This window comes from Falco naumanni, chromosome 3 (genome assembly GCF_017639655.2).
Source record: "Falco naumanni isolate bFalNau1 chromosome 3, bFalNau1.pat, whole genome shotgun sequence".
NCBI classification, from domain to species: Eukaryota; Metazoa; Chordata; class Aves; order Falconiformes; family Falconidae; genus Falco; species Falco naumanni.
Genome location: NC_054056.1, coordinates 18,896,721 through 18,911,569, shown reverse-complemented (window position 1 = coordinate 18,911,569; position 14,849 = coordinate 18,896,721). Strand labels below are relative to the sequence as shown.

The following is a 14,849-nucleotide window of genomic DNA, read 5'->3' as shown; positions in this document are numbered from 1 at the left end:
ACAAAAGCAAATGTTTGCAATTGCAAAATAAAATTTCAGATAAAAACATATGACCATAGCTAAGAACTTGGTAGAAAGTACAGCTAAAGAAAATAAATTCTTATTCTGGTCAAGATCTAAAAAAAACACAGGCTAGCACAATGGCATCACAGCCAACTCTATACTTAGGGCATAGTGTGAAATATTAAGGAGAACTCTGATTTCTAGATTGAACCAAGACTCATCTGAAATAAAATTACAGCTTTACATATTTACCTGTAAAAAAAGCAGTTTCAAAAAAGTTCAGGAAGTGCTACACTGAATTATATATGGATGGCAATTCAGACAGAACTTTTGTCCAAAACACAGTGCGCCTTGCTTTCAAAAAGATTTATCCTGCAAAAGTCAGTTGTGTCACTCACCTGCAAAAGAGCGGCGTTTTATGTTCAGCTCATTGGATACACGTACTTCAGTGCACAGCTTCAGCATCAGTAACATAGTAATGATCATGATAATGCTTTGCCACAAAAGAGGGGATTCAAAATGCCTTCCAAACCTAAAAAAAAAAGATAAAAGAAAATACATAAAACATCTCAAAGATAACAAGCATTGTACTCTTTCATTCTTTGATCCTATCTAAGCACCTGAAAAAAGAAATCCTAACAGTAACAGGTATGAAAGCCTGAGTTAGACAAAGTCACCAGCCAAACCTAGGTGCACATATAGTAGCTCAAGAGTCACAATCCCCTTGAAGAAGCACCGAAGAACCTTATTACAACCTCCCTGTGGACTGATCCTAGAAATTCTGAAACCAGAAGTTGAAGTCTCCATTTCCAAAGCCAGCAGCAAACGTATTATTTTGAAAAGAGAAGCAGATTCATTGAACAGTGAAGGCAGTACAGAGAGACCAGAGAGTTATGCTGCATTAATACCAGTTGTGTGTCCTTGCCACACACACTCAGTAGATTTCACAAGGACTTCTGTGCAAAACTTAACCTTTTTCAGGTTTTCATTTTTAAGGTGAAGTCATAAAAACAATAGTGCTTGGCCTATAAAGAAATAAATACCCACAGCTATTAGCTTGCTAGGTTTAATATAACATCTTCCTGGGGGTGAGAAGTATGATACTTTGCCTTTAGACTTCTGAGTGGAAAGACCAGGTCTGCAGAACACACCAATCAATTAATCAATTTGTGTCAATTTGGACCAAGGCCGGGGCAAGTAAGCAAGCCCAAAAGATGTGGGAACCAAACATACTTAATTTGTCCTCTCCTGCCCTCCACCCTTCCCAGTTTAATCTCTGCTTGCTCACAGATGATGCTTGGTGGGGACTACTGAGCCCTTCCTGCATGTTAACACAGAGGGGTGAACGTGGACTGCAGTCAGTCTTGACCGAAGAGCTTATTCTTACGCGATTGCACAAGATTCTGCCAGAGGAAAGCGAGACCCTTCAGCAAAGGCCAGTGATGCTCCTGAATTCCTCAATGAAAGCTCAGCAGTCCTCACCAGACACACTCAGTAAGTGCATTAGGGCTACAGGGTGGAAGCTGTTCATAGGCAGCCCTCAAGGCATATTAGATTTAGAATAGGAAGGCTGCACATGCATCACTGTGAGCTGCTTCTCTGTGCTCAGCTCTGCCAGGTTTTATGCCCCGAAGACAGAGGTGTTGAGGAAGGGATTTGGTGAAAATGGATTGCTATGTTCCCCACATCCTTCAGCCCGCACCGTGAGGCACGCAGTCTTTCCAAATTTCCTTCCAGCATAGTTGCTTAAAGCCATTCTCTGAGCACATGAAGCCGCCCCAGACCTCAGCCTCACAGGCATAGCAACCATTACCCTCTTCTCGACAGTTCCTGTTTTACAGCACCCTGGCAAAACATGATTTCTTATGCTTGGGCTACTGTCATGGCAGGGCTCCATGTTGGTAAAAAACAACTAGGTTCACCACCACGCTCTCTCACAGAATACTTCACCTCCACTACAGCCATTTCACCAGAGAGGTATTTTTTGTTATGAGTCAACTAACGAGGAACAGGAGAGAGACTGGAAAGTCCTTGACTAGCTTTCTTGGAAATCTTCCTGTGCAGAACAGCCAAGCAGCCTACACCGATGCAAATGGCTAAGTATTTCCTGCCTAATGGCATGCAGCTTTGGAAAAGTACGACAACGCTTGAGCCTCCACACCACTCCAAAGACACCATCAGCAGCTACTTGAAGATACAGTATTTCCACATACCTTAGTCCCCTCCCCTTCTTACTACTACCGATGCTAACAAATGTGCAGGATGCTATGAGGAAGGAAAAAAGAACACAACTGATGGACATAACCATAGGCAGAGCATGCTCTGGGTAAGGCTTTCCTTACACTAGGAAAAATGCACGGGAGAAGAACAAGACTTTGGCCCAGCATATTCACCGTGCCCACGATCCCAAAGCTCACTCAGTCCCTGTTGCTAACTGTGGCCAAGTTCCCCCAGGTTACTGGAATTCACTACGGGTTATATGTCTCTTACTCAGGGAATGAGGAAAAAAAGTGCGAAAGACTTACTCAGAATAACAGAGCAGTTAGAGCTGTTTACATCAGGTTTAGAAAAAACATCTCCAATTACAAAAGCATTTGCATGCAAAAATATAGTAATGCCTTTAATAGGGGCTGAGCTAGCAGCAAATAAGCTGGAAGCTGTTATGACGGTAAAGCCAGCCTCAGGTCCCTGCAAGGTTAGCTTCTCCCAGCTGATGAGATACTTGGCCCTTCAGGAACGGGTGCCTCACAAAGGTATTGCTTGCACTATCGACATCCACCCACCACCACCACCCATAAGCTCCTGCTATCTGATCATAACAATGTGCCATCACCACAGCCTTACTGGAAATGAGACCAGAAGTATTGCTGCAGATCCTCTACCCCTTAGAAACTGGAGGGGGGGGGGGGGGGGGGGGAGGGGAAAGAGAGAGAACAAAAGTTACAATGCGCAAGAGAGGCAAACTGAAAATTTGAAAATTCTTACAGGGACTTCAAACAACGCACACCACCTGTAGATTTCTTTTTTACAACCCTTCAGCCAAAGACAGTAAGGGTTACAGAACAAAACATACTCGTGTGAAATACAAGCCCGCAGACACCAAGCCCCAGAGGGAGCCCTGCAGGCTGCACAGCCCTCACTGCAGGACATCCACCCCGGAGACCACGGGGCAGCACGACGGGGCACAGCCCACACACCACACTGCCCAGACCCAAAGGTGTGCCAGTGTCAAGGAGCACTGATGGGTTCTCGAAGCTTTAAAAGTAGAGCCAGAACAACCATTTTGCTCAGGACCATGGAAACAAACAGCACTCCGAGCCGCTTACTCTGCTCCACGCTGATCTCGGGGCCTACCAAAGCAACACCAATCCAGCCTAAGGCTCCTCACGCCAGCCTGAGCCAGAAGCGCTGCAAGCTGCGAGCCCTGCGGGCAGAACGTGCCATTCTACCGCATCCTGCTCACCACCTGCCCTGCAGACATCATCCCCATCTTTGCCTAAGCAGGAACCGGGAGGAGAGGAACATTAAAGCAGATGATGAGCGAAAGATGAAGAGCCCCAGGACACCAGAACAGGCTTGCAGAAAAGAACAACACTGAAGTCCTGGTGATGAGGGGGTCACCATCATCATTCAGCATTTTCACCCCACAGCTAGGATGTTGTGTGAGAAGGTGAACGGGGACATGTGCAGTACTCAGGGAACTCGGACCTCATATGCCAGATTAAACAGCTTTTATCTCTTTGTACTCAATGCTGTAAAAACAAACTAATTCTTTTTTCCTGTACTAGTCAAATATGCAAATAAAGGGGGGCGGGGTGGGGCTTACATTTTTAATAGTAGTTCACAGCTTTAAAATGACCTATGCATGTTCAGGGCAATGAAGACAAGGGAAGTGAATGTTCAAGCCACAGCAAAGACTGACTAGTCATTGAGAAAGCTACGTAATCGCATCAGCACTGCTTGATCCTGTTGCAATAATCCTGCTGTTCCAGCCCAGGTCTTGCTCAAAGCAGCAAATGCCAATTGTGCAGAAGCAGCCCAACTAGACCAAACACAAAAGCTTTGCTTCTCTTTTCCTAAGATGTTTCTGAGAAGAAAGTGACTGCTGTTGCTGCAACCAGATCCCCATCTCCTTGGCCACACTGTCCCAGGCAGAGCCCCACAGCCTCTGCCCACAGCCGAGGCAGGTGCACTCACCACAAGCGTGGAAATTACACTAGATTACTACCAGCCTCACTGCTCTGGGCTGACTGCTCCAGCTCTTCGGGAAGTCACAGATTCTAGACAACGTGGAAAGCATACGGGATACTGCACATGCCACCAGGGCAGCGACAGACAGCCCAGGGCAGCAGTACGGCAGTGTCCTGAAAGCCTAATTACAGAATTTAACCAGCAGGAAGAACAAGAAACAAACTAGTTTTACAACAAGATCTCTTGATAAGAGATTCTCCTCAACATGTGAGCTTCCAGGACTTTATGGAGACCCAAAACAAGCTTCTCATTTGGGCACATCAATACCTGCTTTACTTGTACTTTTTAGACAAAAGAGCAGCGCATTTTATCCTTGCTCTCTGGTATCTATGAAGAGGAGGAGGAATTGCATAACACGCTTCTGCTGTCAGTATCCGAGCAGGATTCCACCAGCAGGCCATATGTAGTGCAATCTTGTAAAGTTGTAGTCACTCTGTCAGGTTCGTTACAGCATCACACCACCTTCCCCACCTGGTAAAAGCTGGCAAGACTCATTTTAGTAACAGAAGTCTTAAAAGCAAAAGTTTCTCCTTCCTACATAAGTCCCACAGACAGACACCACTGGCCCACCGAAGCCAAAGCAGCACCAGACAGCACAGACCTGATCCACTAGTAACACCGTAGGTGTTAGAGCGCAACAAGTACGTGTGTAGGAATCTGCCCCAGACAATGGCAAGCTGAACGTGTTCCTGTACATCATCTCCAGCTGCATGCTTGTCTCAGTAAACCTCTAAGCACAGCAGGGAGCGCGTTGCACTGGCCCCAGCACAGAGCCCCCAGTTCTACTGACATTACAGTTTTCAGAACCCACTTTGTTCCAGTGGAATGAGTAGAGGGTTACCTTTGTTCAAAAATAACACGCTTCATAGTTTTCATCTTTTGCCTGACTGCCAGAACTTGTTTCCACAGTTTGTCTCAAGGCAACTATTTTGAGAGAACTCCTCCAAAACTGGAAGATTTTATTTTCTGTTCTTTGAATTTCTATGGTGTTGCCGTAGAGGGTTTAGGCCAGTGGCCCATAGAATCGTATCTCAAAACCTTTGGAGGGAATATTGTCTTCCTGGAAGATATACAAACCATATATCATACTACCGCATAAAGCATTTTATGGACTGCAAAACTGAAAAAAAAAGTCCAAAACCCTCTGGGAATTGGATGGAACATAAGTACTTTTGGCTGAACTCACTCAAGATACAAAAAAAAAAAAAGAAAACCTACTGCTGACTTCTAAGAAAACTGCAGTTCCCTTTCCTCCAGCTATTTATTCTGATTTTAATACTAAAAGAAACTGTAACTTCTCTCAACATAAGCTCTGTTAAAAAAAAAAAAGGGGAAGAGAGAGAGAACTCACAAGTAAGTTCTGCATCGTCCACCCCCAACTGATTACACAACTCTCGCCCGCCTTCTTGTTCCAGTTCCAGATGACAATGCAAAGCTTGTCAGCTGGCAGCCTGCAGGCCACATCAACCAAGAAGATATTCTGTCTTGGTCACAACTGAGTTCAAGTGCCATGGTGCACCCTGAAGCCAGCCCACAACTTCAAAACCATCAGTAAGGCCCAGGGTATCCCTTGGATATTTTAACAACCAGTGTTGAACCAGAAGTCAGAGATAACCCTAGCAAGCACAGTAAGGCATCAGCTAAAAAAAAACAGTAATTAAGTGTTTCAGCAAAAATACTGGGGGTGGGGGGTGGGGGGTGGGGATGGTAACAGATTTTTTTGGAGCATGCCACACATCTTCCTGTGTACCAGAATTACAAAGATGCTGAGTTTTGCACTGCCGCCGCCTCCTCCTCTTGACCCACAGCACGGACCTCCACCAGGCTGACCAGTCCAGAAGTTGAACTCAGTGGAGAGCTGGAAATAATGACCTACGGGGTCTGGAGAAGACTGACAGGAGCAGCAGCACTGACAGCGGCAGAAGGACCAGAACAACGGAGCAGCTGGTACCAATCAGAAAACATGACCAGCAGCTATGTCGGCACCCCAAAATAAGCGCTGCTTTGAAGTGTTACATAAATTTGTAACAATGGATTATTACTAAAAATTAAGTTAACTTGGTATCAAATCTAGTAACAGCACAAAATCTATTCCTCACACTGGTAAACAGAGATCTCATTGTATGATGCTGTGAGCAAAGTCTACTTTTCACATTTATTGTTTTTTTTCCAGAATCCTCTTTAAAAGAACCAAAGACTTCACATCCAGTCAACTCCATGAACAAGTTTGCACAGTCAAACTTCTACTTCCTTTTCCCTAAAAAAAAAAAACGCCATGTGTGCACAAACAAAGCAAAGTAGAATCATGCCCACTGTTATCCATATACAGTTTCCATTCTTGCAGAGCAGTCTTCTCCGACTGCTTCTCCACAAAGTTCTGGCATAACTCGTTGTTGGAACAGAGCAAGGCCAAACACACACAAGCGAAAGCAGAAAGGTCTCTTTAATGATGACATTTTGAGACACTAACAGAAAAGCATGAAAAATGACTTAACAGATAATGTGTTACTGTCATCAATAGCAAACAGAAGTTCTTTGAACACACCCTGAAACTAAAGGATTCAGTGGCAGGAAGACAAGGAGAAGAGCCACTGCACTGAGTCTTCTTGACTTTAAAAAGATGGCTTACCATTGGAGACAGTCTAATTGGAGGAAGAGAAACTGCGAAAACAGGTAACTGGAAACAGGTTTGTTATCCCTGATCTCATTAGTACTTTGTTCATTGGCTACTGGCATGGTGCAATACACCAGCTGCAACTCTACCCACATACAAAACGTGCCAAGATTAGGAAGTAAATATCCAGTTTGGAGGGGAGACAAAAGGTCAAACTTCACCCACTGCAAAACCAGACTTAGAAACAAACAAATTAAAACACCGCTCTGGAGATAACCAAGTACAGTCCTAGGAACATGTGGAATCTGCCAATTCACAAATAGGAAAGGAGGGACTTGCCTGCACAGCTGAGATGAACAAAGCATCGTAGAGCCAGAGGGGAAAGGTGGACTGGGTCTCTTACCAGTGACAGAGATACAGAAAGACCCCCACTACTCAAGAGTGAAAATACAGAGAAAACATAGCATAAAAGGCAGGAACTGTCTGTTCCTGTTGCCATGCATCTGAAATACATAGCATTCCACTCTGTGAGCCTCAAATTCAAGAATATATGAAACCCAGGGAAAATCTGGAAGTAATGAAAGAAAAACTACATAAATGTCTTTGGAGTTTTAAAAAAAAAAAAAAAAACACCAAAACAAAACAACCACCACACCAAAACAAGTTATGAGGCATCCTGATAAATAATTAAGGCCTGAAACGCAACACCATTAGAACTCAAAAGTTTTTAAGGCCGACCACTTTAACCATTTATTTTTGGATCAGGGTGGCGTGGAATTCAGGAGGGATGAATCTGGCACAAATCATACTCTTAATAACCAGAGGTAATGAAGAAAAACTAAAAACAACTGAAAAAAACAGCAGCTGTATGTCAGTTAAAGTTCTCAGAAGAGAGGTTTGGATTAAGGTCTGGACTGGCTTGCTAAAGGGAAGGAGGGATAATCTTACCAACAGGTGCTTTGAAAGTCAAATTGGGGAAAAATTATGCACAAAATATTATTTGGAGGAACAGTTCTGTTCTGGCACAAGAATGGATAAATTATTTCATACATTTAAAACAACAAAAAAAACCCAACTTCTAATTCCCTCCAATGAAAATTAAAATAATTCTTCTGTTTATGTCAAATTATCTGGAGGGCTGCATCCCAGATATCACATCAGCCATAGCTGACATTAAACAACTAATGCAAAATTTGAATTGCCAAGCTGCTCCATGGGTGTATTTTAAACATGTTCACAGAAATCAGAGGCTCTCTGCTATCTGCCTTTAATCACCCATATGCCCAAGGATAACATCCACCCCCAGTGCTGCCTTCATGACTTACTGGTGTTTATAATGAACTACCACAGATGCCTAATCTTTGTAAGTGGAAAAGCAAAATATTCTCTCTCAAGGAACACTGGATTATCATTACACAAGTCTTCTTTTCTTTCCATTCAACAGAACTAGAAAGGGACAACTCATTCCACGTACAGACAGCAAGGTTTCTGCAGGCACACACATTTCCCCACAGAAGTGGCTGTACCACGAGCCAGCAGCATACCTTACACTCCCTGCTCAGCCAGACACACCTATGCACATGCTCTCTGAAGCCATTCCATGCCATCACGAGCTCCAAGATCACCAGAGCCTACGCAGAGCTAGCTAGTACGTGTCAAGAGAGCGATACTATTACATGGCTTAAATACTCACAGTAAAAAATTACATAACCTTATCAATGTAACTGTGTTCTTTCTCTTTTGAAGTGTTGACAAATTTTTTAACATAGACATAAATTATACCTTTTCATCGCTCATAGTATTTATCCTTTTGCACATCTCAACTAGATATACTTAAAATCAATTCCGATTAAAGCTCTTTCTGTTCTTCCACAGCCAAAGTCTTATTTAACAGATGCGCTCACCCGGGTTACCCAGAAACTGCCAGCATCTCCATTCAGGCCCAAGTCATTCATATATTTCAACTACCTCCAGTGAAACAAAAAAAATCACACAATTTCTATTTCTCAGACTGTCAACTCAGGCTTTCCACTTCTCCTACCCCCGTCAGTTTCTCTGCTTCCCTTCTGCTTCCTCCAGCAGCTGCTCTGCGTGCTTCTCTCCAGTAAAACTACAGGTCCAATGCAACAAGTAGCTCTGATCTAGTGACAACTCCTCAGCCTGACTGCCAGCCCTGGCCCCAAGGGAGAGTCCCGTTTTCTCCACTCCAGCACAACTTAGATGTTGCATTTTGCTGTATAAGAATCCAGGAAGCTCCTTATACTTAAATGGTCAGAGAGGCTTTAAAAGGAAACTGCAAAGCAACAAAAGGATGTAGCACATTACCTATCAGTTCTTTCTGGACTACAAAGCAGCATCTTGTAGTCAAATAATTTTTAGAATAAAGCTGCAGTAATTTTTTTAGACCATTTCATCTTTGGTTTCTCAAGCACATTCCCAGTGATGTAGCATCTATATTGTAAGTAGTAATATGGAAAATTAGTTTGTAAAATTCATTCACGGAAATTATGTTCTAATAACATTTCTTTTGTCCAGCGGCACAAGACCTAAATACGGTAACAGAGTTGCTTTTCAATATTGAAAGTGGTGCTGAAAACATCCTGCTTTGATAGATAATCCAGCTTTTGCCCGCTTATCTAAGAAAGAGTATTTTAGTCTGCAATTGAGCATGGAGCCCCAGAAGTGAACCTCTCTGGAGCCAACTGGCGCCCGGGAAACATACAGCAGGCGTCCCAGTGCCGGTAACAGCAACCAGGTGCTAGAACAGCCGTGCAGGACGGGGCCTTCGCCCCGGGAGCGGAGCGAGAGGGCCAGGGGGAGGCAGCCAGCCAGGAAAATAGATCTGACTTCGAACATACCTCTCCCTTTTGCCAGAAGCCGCAGGGCTCCTTCCCGGAGCCGGCACGAGTAACGGGCAACGGGCAGCGCCCGGCGCCGCCGCCCCGCAAACCCACGCGCCGATGGCGGGGCAGCACGCGGACCCCCGGGCCGGGGGCACGCGCAGCCGGGAGGCGCGCCCGTCGCCACCCCAGCGCCCCCGCCACGGCCGGGCCCCGCGCCCGCCGCCCCACTCACCAGAAGAGGATGCGCAGGATGTTGGCGACCAGCAGCACCAGGCAGACGTAGGTGGAGAAGCCCTCGGCGTTCTGCGTGCGGCGGATGTCCCGGTACTGCGGGACGTAGGGCACCACGCCGCCGAACACCATGGCCCCCGCCGCGCCCCACGCCACCAGCTGCCGCGCGGGGCCCAGCAGCCACTCCAGCCCCGCCACCTCCATGGCGCGGCCGCGGCGGGCAGCGCTCCGGCGGCCTCAGCCCCGCGCGGCGCCCCGGCCGGAACGCGGCACCATGGCTGCGGCCTGTCCCGCGGGGCCGGCGCCTGCTGGGAGGGACGGGACCGAGCGTCAAGCGGGGCCCGCCCCCGGGCCGCCGCCCTGTGCCGCCGCCCTGCGCCGGGCGGGCCGGGGGCCGCCGCCGGCACCACGGGCTCTGCCCGCAGCGGGGACCGCGGCTCTGGCACGGCGCGGGGGCGGCAGCCACCGCTGAAGGGAGCGGCGGCCGAGCGGCGGGGGGGCTGCTCCTCCACCCGCCGGGCTGTTTCCCTGAGGGGGCCCCCTCCCTGCCTGCCTGCCTGCCTGCCTGCCACCCGCACAGCCAGCCCGCCCGGCCGCCGGCCGCTCCCCGCCCGCCCACCTGCCCGCGGAGCTCCGCCCGCCGCCATCCCCCGCCCGCCGCCACTCCGCCACTGAGGTCCCGGCCCGGCGGCGGCGGAGCCGGGCGGCTCGTGACGTCACCAGGAGCAGCCAATGAGCGACGGGGGCGCTCCGCCGATCCCGCGCGGGCGGGGTGGGGGCGGAGCCAAAAGGGACGGGGGCGGAGCCAGATCGGGGGCGGAGCCAGACGGGGGGCGGTGGGTAGCGGGACACAGACCGGCGCGGGGCAGGCCCAGACCGGCGGCGCCAGCCTCCCCGACCGTCGTCGTACCGTCTGATCGCTCCGCGTCCTCGTGTCAGACGCCGTTTGCCAGGCGCACTTGGAACGCGCCCGCAAGGCTCCTGCTGGGAGCGCGGCGAGGCGCCACCGGCGGCGGAGGCGGCAGAGCCCGTCCCGCACGGCCCCGCGCCACAGCCGGGGCGGGCCGGCCGCCGCTGCAGCCCTCAGCGCACTGCGAAGGGCCGTTGCTTCAGGCAGGCACGAGCTTTTTCTCCCAACAGAAGCAGCCCAAGAACGGGGTTCCCACAGCCCCGGGCTTTGCGCTGCTGCCGTCGCTCACCCATTCAAGCCCCCCTGTCAGAGCAGGTACCGCTTACCCCACACCTGCTGTTCCCCAGGGGTATTCCCCATATTTGCCCAAATCCGCCCATGTCTTCTGCAGCTGCGGTAAGTGTTTTCCACTAATCCAAGGTGAATTTAAACCGCTCGTACCAGAAAAACACTCCTGCTGCCCTCTCGGGGCAAACTCCCTGGAGCTGCAAGGAAGCGTGAGCACGGCTGCAGGTGGCTCGCAGGGAGCTCTGGCCATGGCCCTTCCCAGCTTCTCAAAAAGCAAAATTTGTGTCTTCGAACAAACCGTTCCCTCCCTCACCCAGCTCCCAAGCCCCTCCAGCCGCAGAAAATCCCCTCGCTGTCACATGCCACACCACGTACTGCATCTAATTCCTGTGTGGCGATTACGCACTGTGCCCCGGCCCACGAGGCTCCTGGAAGGGACCCACACAGGGTGTGGGGTGGGAACACGGGGCCGGACCATGTCCCTGCACCACGGCACAGCCCCTGAGCGGCTGCCACAGCCTCACCTGCTGCACAGCAGCTTCATCCTGAAGGGTCACCACGCACTGACACCAGTGCAAGGAGCAAGGCTGCGAGGTGAGGCACACAACCCCCAGATCCCGTGTCAGGCGTGCCACCAGGGCCACGAGGCTGCAGGGACAGACCCCGCTCCCTTTCCCACAGCGGACAAACACCTCCAGCTCTCCCCAGCCTCTCGGGAGGGGAACCACTCCATGAACGCTCCTCCATGCCCCCTCTCCAAGGGCAGCAGGAAAAAGGCTGGAGCAAAAAGCAGCGTCGGAAGTAGCATCTCAACATGCCCGGGAAACAGAGCCAGAGATTTCGGGACCATCACCCCATAACGTGGCCGGCAGCAGCCAGCCGGGTGACCACAGGGCCACCTTAGCACAGCTCCCCCAGGGCTGAAGGGCACTGCCACGCCAGCCCCCATGGCCCGAGCACCCGCAGCAGTCCTTCTGCTGCTGCTGCCTTTACCCCAGGCAGAACCCTGCCAGGGAAACGCTGCCCTGTGGTCAGGTGCAGCCACCGGGCGATACAGTGCCCGCAGATCACCCAGAGAGCACCGTCACCCTGTCAGCAGGCGTGCTGGAGGAGCTTGCTGAAAGGGGCTGCCCCAGCAAGTCTCACAACAAGGGATTTGTGAGCAGCCAAAAAGGAACACTTTCACAGACGGCAGAGCACTTCCATCAGGGATCAGGTTTCCCAACCGCTGGAATTGCCCTTTTCTCTTCAAAGATACAGAGCCTGAAATCTGCACCGTGCACAAACGCACAAGCCTTTACTGTTCACCTCAGAAGACCTGTCTATGACAGCAGCACCACAGAGTCAGACACTGCTGACCCGGACCCCTTTTCCCCATGCCTGAAGGATCCATGTTTCACTCGCCACATCTTGCCATGCTTTGAAATAACAGCACCTTATTACTTCTACTGATGTTACCAGATGAAAGGATAGGGAAGTCTTCACCAGTACATATTCCAGTGGAACAAGCTTTCAGTGAACTACACCATGCTAGGTCAGGAGAAACAGGTAAACATCAAATAGCTTGCTTGCAAGAGCCATCAGCACCATTTAGGATTTCAGCAAATAAAAGCTGATGACCCAGCAAAGCCAGATGCTTCTCCTGCACGTTGTGTCCCTCTGAACAACGACTGCAACATGACACACAAGAAGCTTGCAACGAGAGGGGAAGACCAGGCACAGCATGACACACAGACCCAACCCTGCCACCTGGGAGCAAAACCACCACAGCTGCAGTGCCAGGGCTGGCTTGTACCCAGCCCTTGTCTCGTCAGAGAAAACTCCTACGGCTGACCATGCTTCTGCTGGGGAGGGGCAAAAGCAAAACCCAAGAAACGTGCAGTGTGACTTGCATCCTGCCACCTGACCTACAGCCAGCCAAGCCGCCATGGCAGCCCAGGAATACTTGCCACCTTGTCCCCTTCCAGGACTAAATTCCCTGTTTTCTTTCTTACTACACGCAGAATATTAGGCTTTTTTTGTTTGTTTGTTTTGAGGTGCCCTCTCTCTGTCCCCACCTCCATTCCAAAGCAGCCCTGCGCCAGACATGCTTGGAGTACATGACCAGAGGATTCCTGACCCCTGGTATATAAAATCTCATTTGTCAGCAAAGAGGAGAGGGAAAGGACTTTATGTAACATCCAAACAACACAAGTAATGCAATTCCTTTACCGTTCCACACCACAAGCTTTTATGGCACAGCATCGTATAGTAGTGGCATTGAAGTCGGAGCTTAGGACTATAAATGTTTAAACACACTTTTATTTCCTATGCTGCTACCCTGGCTTCTCCGTCCAGCGCTGGCGGGACCGGCATTTCCCCAGGATGCAGTGAGAGCAGCACGCTCTGGGTGCCAACAGCACGAAAGTGCAGCCTGAGGAGCTGACAGCACAGGCCTGCGATCCCGACACAAGCTGGAAGCAGATGGTTCCCCAGCCTCTAGGTCATCCTGCTTTTTATTTTTGTTTCACATGCCTCATACCAAGAAGATCTATTTAAATTGAAAGTAACTGAAATCTAAGCTTTTTACTGAAAGGGAACAGCATAGAGCATATTTAGGCATGGAAAATGAATTTCTATTTTCGATTTTTTTTCTTGCTCCTCTCTCTAACCCCCTCGAGATCTGTTTTTGTATTCATTGCCAACACAAACTTCTTGGTACCCTTTTACTAAATGAAGTATTCTTTACTTGTTGCAGTAAATGCTTTTAAGAGCACCGGTAGCACCGGCTGGTAGCTGGTTCTTGGCTAAGCCTCTGCTTTTGAAGCCAACAACAAAAACCCCAAAGCTCTTTGGCTCAGCTTCCCTTAGTACGTGGATGCATGCCTAACGTGGGTAACTGCTTTTAAAACATGGCTTATCTTCCATTCCCAGATTTCAGACCCTGGAAATGTGTAACAGCCCAACTCGGGCAAACTGAGCCCTCTGAGGCGGGAGAGGACAGCGGGGCAAAGCTTCTCTGTTCCAACAAGCTCATTGTTAAACAACGACTTTTGGTCTTGCTCTTTGTCTTTTCTGTTCTTAGGTTTTCTGAACTTTGGAACTTTTCCACAACCAATTTTGGCTTTACAGACATTTCAATGTTTATTCCATAAACCCAGCTGTGGACTACTGGCCTAGCGCAGCTCAGGGTCTGAACGGGGAGGACCCTTCGGGTCAGCTGCGGTCGCCACAGCGTAAGCAGACCAGACCTTTGGAGGGGGAATGCAGGGTCAAATATTCCCTTCGGTCTCCTTCATGCTTTTAATTGCCCTTTCTCCCTTGCTGTGCTGGCTGGATACCACGTCCTTTTCTGACCCCACTGACCTGCCTCGCAAACAGGAGAAGCTATTTGCAAAAAGCCTTTACCAAGTCATGCTTGGCTTCAGCTGAGCTCTAACCCAGCCATTGCTAAAATGCGGCACTACGAAGATTTAGGGCGATTCTGGCCAACTTGCTAGCTGTATTGATATGGAGAAATAGTGTGAAATGGGGACAATGGACACCGACTGTGATTGTATATATCTGCTCAGGAATGTGGGTATGGTGACTAGTCATGGGTGTGGTGTCTGGTCACATAGGCACACAGCTTTGAGGAGACAACTACAGTTTTGAGGAGACGCCTGCCCCTCTTCCTCTAACAAAGGGGCTATTTAAAAAAGAATGAGAAAAGGATGAGAGATATTCTAAT

The 14,849-nt window shown here is 49.2% G+C and overlaps 1 protein-coding gene across 3 annotated transcripts in view; it reads right to left on the bottom strand.

Moving 5' to 3' along the window:
* The window catches only part of SLC66A2 (solute carrier family 66 member 2), a 65,339-nt gene extending 54,812 nt beyond the window's left edge, over positions 1-10,527 (bottom strand). Inside the window, exons 1-2 of one of the 3 annotated variants that reach the window (XR_005826880.1) lie at positions 9,944-10,527; positions 402-535 (exon numbers count right to left, since the gene is read on the bottom strand). Coding sequence is in view for 2 of the 3 variants with exons in the window: in XM_040586845.1 (XP_040442779.1) it covers positions 402-535; positions 9,944-10,146 (337 nt within the window). In the remaining variant the exon portion in view is untranslated. The remainder of the gene's footprint in view (positions 1-401; positions 536-9,943) is intronic. The other 2 variants (XM_040586845.1, XM_040586846.1) reach the window with 2 other exon arrangements.
* Positions 10,528-14,849: the final 4,322 nt, after the last annotated feature.